At 49.2% G+C, this 4791-nt stretch overlaps 1 protein-coding gene across 3 annotated transcripts in view; it reads right to left on the reverse strand.

Annotated features, from left to right (window-relative positions):
• TECTA (tectorin alpha) overlaps positions 1-2005 on the reverse strand; it is a 30828-nt gene extending 28823 nt beyond the window's left edge. For all 3 annotated transcript variants that reach the window (XM_052786470.1, XM_052786472.1, XM_052786474.1), the window contains exons 1-2: positions 1680-2005; positions 76-140 (exon numbers count right to left, since the gene is read on the reverse strand). In XM_052786470.1, the coding sequence (XP_052642430.1) occupies positions 76-139 (64 nt within the window). In that variant the 5' untranslated portion in view covers position 140; positions 1680-2005. The remainder of the gene's footprint in view (positions 1-75; positions 141-1679) is intronic.
• Between the last annotated feature and the right edge of the window lie 2786 nt (positions 2006-4791).

Raw genomic sequence — 4791 nt, forward strand, 5'->3', positions numbered from 1 at the left:
CTGCTCCGAGGTGACCACTTTCCCAGCACAGCTGACGAGCGTCAGCCTCCCAGCGCGCAAGCAGGAGATACTCACCTCGCTGCCGCACAGTTATCACCAAAAGAGCCACCCAGGTTCTGAGAAACGATCGCTTGTTCATCCTACAGGAAGGAAAGAAACCTGGACATGCATCACATTGGTAGGAAACTGCATCCTCAAGCAAACCCCGGGCGACACTGAGCGCTGCCGCTTCCCGAAGCCGCCTGACTGCTGCCGACATACGGACATTTCAGAGATGGAGGTCCCTCACCCGCCAGGCAGACCTGAAATGCCTACCCCATTAAGTGGTGTAATGAGACTTCCCTGGTGATAACAGCAAATCGCCCTGCAGGTATTGTCAAAGTAAGCCCATAACCACACAGAAGAGCTGCTGCTAATTTCACGCAGCGTTTGAAGTTGTAAATAGTCCCGGCTCTCTGTGGGCCATCTATTCTCCCCATAGGTCAAAAGCAATTCCTCCCTGATCTGCTTAGTGTGACAATGGACGCTTCTGCCTGACTTCAAGGGGAACAGCTTCGCACTGCTCCAAACGCGAGAGCCGATGCAGAGCTGCGGCGTGCTTTCATAGTTAAGGGGCTTCAGACACCGCTTCAACTAATCCTTTGCACTGGCTGCTAACACGATAGCTTACCATTTTTGATGAGTATGGAAGAAGCACAAACATTTACACAGCTGGGCAACTCCTTGCTGTACAGGAATCAATGATAGAGAGAGAAGCAGATACAGGGCTGGAAAAATCAAAGCGAAATCCTGTGCCAGCTTTAATTCCTTCTGTGCCTAATGCAATTTGTTATTCATTATTATTCCAGTAGAAAATATCACTAAAACACCTGCTTTGATTCCTTTGCTTGTCACTTCCATTCATTACACACAGGCACGGCTCACCTAGAGCTCCCAGGAAGGTATCGTGTGCTCCCAGCATGCACGAGCCCGCTGGAAAAGTACATGAACAGCTTCAGACACAAGCTATATCTATGCATTATGTGCAGCCTTAGTTTCAATACCAGACTCTCTACCTTCTCAGCTTTATACGTTCCATGCATTTCAGTTGCATGGACACACCGGCTACAAAACCCAGCATCTCTTTATGTTCTCCCTATAGATCTGTTTCTATAGTGTATGGGGATCAACAGATCCAACTCCTAAGTATACGCACATACATACATAACGCATACAGCGTGGAACTACAGCAGGGAACACGCCGTTGTCTGTCCCACATCGCTTCCGCTTGACTCCCATTACCGGGAGCTCGGAAAGCGTGAAACAGTGTGGAAGGAAAGGTCCTCCCTGCTTCACTGCCCCTCAGCATGCCACTCGCATCAACGTTGGCCACAGCCTGCTTCCAGCAACCACGTTCTGTGTTGAGAAAAATTCATTCCCCCAAGGAAAAGTTTTACCACATTCCCTACCTTGGAAAGATGAAAGGAGGACGACAGAATTTTGTATAGACTGTAAATCTGAGTCACTGCGGATTCATTAGCAGAGACTGGGCAGACAATGACTAGCGGAGACTATGGTAGACCAAGAACAAGAGCGAGACTGTCACCACTTGGGAAACATGACAGACAATAAAGAAAATGTTACTTACCATATTGCATTCAAAAATACAATTTTTTAGGTATGGAAAAAAAATTACCAACCTGTTTCGTAGACTAGAGGAGCAATCAGGTCTGAAATTTTAGACCGATCTTGGTAGACCAGGGAGAAATCCTATGTCAATGGAGAATGCATGCCGGTCCTCCTTTGCCAATTATTGCTGATGACTGAAATGATGTCTCACTCCCCTTGCGCTCGCAATTGAAAAGTCCGTTTTCTTCAATGCTGTTCCAGGGCTGGAGGAGTGTTGAGTTGCAATCACAACTGTTGCCCGTATTGATAACCAGCAAGCTAATCTGGAGATCAGATTCTGGCCCAGAGTGGGAGAGAAGCCTCTTTCTTCCCTAAAAGCTCACCCCCTTCAGGTGGATTCAGATGGAAATGTCAGCGAGCCGGAGCTGGGCTCACGGCTGTGCTGCTCAGCATTGCTTTTCGCTGAAGGAAAAAAAAAACCACTCTCAGAAGAATTGAGCCCCTTCCTCCTTTGTGTAAGTGAAAAAAAAAGCCCATCTATATAATGTTACAGGATTAGCATTAAACAGTGCTAGGCTTAAAGCACTGTTCAAAGGCAGTGCCCCAAAGTTTAAATGGAGTTACTTTTCCATCCAAGTCTTGCTTTACTTTCTGTAATGCAACTTAGTTCTGCTTTTACAGGTGGAAGAGGAAAAACTTACCCGGTGCAGCATGCTCTCTCCAAAACTGCCGGAGAAGGTTTCAGTGCTGTTGCTGCTTCCACCCTCTCTGGAAGGACTGACTGGCGTTTTCACTCGAGCCAGTGGGGAGTTTCACTGGGGGACTGCTGTGAACATTATTACTGTTTTCACTCGTACAACCTGCAGTTTCCACAGGGATTTTCCATGCCTCTGGTGCCTGGGCTGCATGGCACACCCGCAGGTGCCCACAGCAGCTGGGAAAGTTTGCTGCTGAAGTCCTCTCTTGGCGCTACCTCCCTTCTCTTGCAGACGCCCACAGCCCAGTCTTTTCTCTAACTCCATCACCCCTGCCCTCCACCTCTAATGGCAGTGTGTCTCTGCAAGTCCAGGGGTTTTGCTAGACACACAACTACCCTGAGGGCCAAAACCGTGGGCTGCAGGTGTAGTTGAGGTGAAGACATGTTGTCCACAAGCATGCAATTACACGCTTGTGGGACAGGGACATAACGGGCTGAGCGAGGATGCCCTGGCCCTCCATGCCCTTGCCCTGTGGCCACCCGAGCCGAGTAACTACCAAGGATGCTTATTTTTCCTTGGCACTCGGTGGCAGCTGCTGCTTGGTGACCATTTCCACCCGTGCAAACGGGCCGGCTCCCGCACACCCTTGCTGATGGTGCGCGGGAGCACCACTAGCCCCAGAGAGCAGTACCTACCAAAGCTTCGCAGGCTGTAAGCCTCAAACTGCGTTACACAGACCAAAGCTCTTCCTCCGAGCCCAAACTGTAGCCTGAGAGAAGATCTCTGCTTTAATTTCATTCACATCAATGTCACGTGAGAGAGGGAGAGGCAGAATAGGGGCTGAGGGGTAAAGGAAGCCATTGGCAGAGCCCCAGTAGAGAGCTGACTTCTACAGCCTGCGTTAAGGCTCAGTTAACACAGGCGGTGCTCCAACCCCAGCAGCCCGTCGTGGGAAAATGGCCATGTACTCACGGACAAAACCACACAGCCCAACCTTGGCAGAAGAAGGATTTTCCCTTCTGATTTTTTGGGTGGGGGCCTTTTGCTACCTGTTTTCCCTGCTAGGAGGTAGGTATTCCTCCTGTGCTCCTCGTACACCCGCTCCCCGCCCTTCGTCAGGAATGGAGAGGCGACAGGAATGCCAGCAGTCAAACAAGAACCACCTAAAAGCCTTGACTTTTTTTCCAGGACCCCAGGTGCTCCTAGAAATGTGTTTAGTAAGTTCACACCCAAAATGCCATATCTTCCCTCAGCAGTTTCTTTTAGTACATCAGGGCACCAGGCAGTACACCACCTCCAGAGCAAATCCCAGTGTGCTTTCTCTTCATCCTTCAAGCGTGGCCTTGCTAGCAGGAAGCTTCTTTTTTTTTTAAATTTATTTTTTCCCTTTTCTAAACCAACCACTACTTAAGGAGGGTAGGGGGATTATAAAGCACTGACTGATATTCCAGGGGCATATTTCTTCCAGCCTGCCACTCCATGCACCCTGGCTCTTCCTTTCCCTCCCATACAAATTTTAAACATTACCAGCCACAGGAAAATCAATTGACTCTTCCCATCCTGTTTTGTAAGACAGAGAAAACTGGTGAAAATAGGTTTCCCTCTGCTCCTTTGTCAGTTTAATATTCTGGTCCTGTTTGTCCTGGGCAAGTCTACACTGATGAAGTTTGATTAGGTTTCACTGTCTCTTTGGGGAAGACTTTGTCTTCTAGGCTATTTTCTTTTGGCAGGGGATGCTCCCATCATGCAGTGCTGAGCACATTGGAGCTGAACAACCAACCACTTTTTCTTTTTTTTTTTCTTCTAGAAGAAAATTTCCTTCCCATGCCCAACCTCAAGAAAAAACAAGCATTAAAAGATGAGACAAAGGGGTCTCTGGCTGCTTGACCTCGGCAGAGCAACCGCAGGCAGTGCCTTGTCACATTCCCATTTCAAGGGAGCCGGGCCAGCCCAGGGAAGATGGCTTGGCAAGAGGTTCGCCCAGGAGCTACATCTCATCCAGAGGGGCACGTACCTCCTCCTGCCACTCCCCAGGATCATTCTGTGCAGGCCAGCATGGGCTAAGCCCATGACTACTGCTTTAATGGGTCATAGTGCCCTCCCTATCAGCAACTGCAAGCTTTTCCTCAAGGGTGAAACTCGTTTTAACCCCAAGGCCAGCCCCACCAAGGACACGGAGCAGGTAACAGAGTGAGCTCGAGCCTTGTTCCTCACCTGGAAGTGGAGATGAGTCACCACCACAGAGAAGTACAGTCCAGAAGAGGACTAGGTCTTCCAGGACCGTGACTTCTCCTTTCAACAAGCAGCATCTCACACAAGTGAGGTGGCTGTGCCTGAGCTCACCGGGCACGAACAGTCAGCAGAACAAAAAAAAAATCTCAGCAGCTTTCACTCTCCTGAAGGTCTGTGTTAAGCGTGCGGGTGAGACAGAGGGAAACGTTTTGCTTCAGGAAACACAGAAGTGCAAAACTCAGGACGCTTTTTT

This window comes from Harpia harpyja, chromosome 4 (assembly GCF_026419915.1).
Source record: "Harpia harpyja isolate bHarHar1 chromosome 4, bHarHar1 primary haplotype, whole genome shotgun sequence".
In the NCBI taxonomy this organism is placed as follows: domain Eukaryota; kingdom Metazoa; phylum Chordata; class Aves; order Accipitriformes; family Accipitridae; genus Harpia; species Harpia harpyja.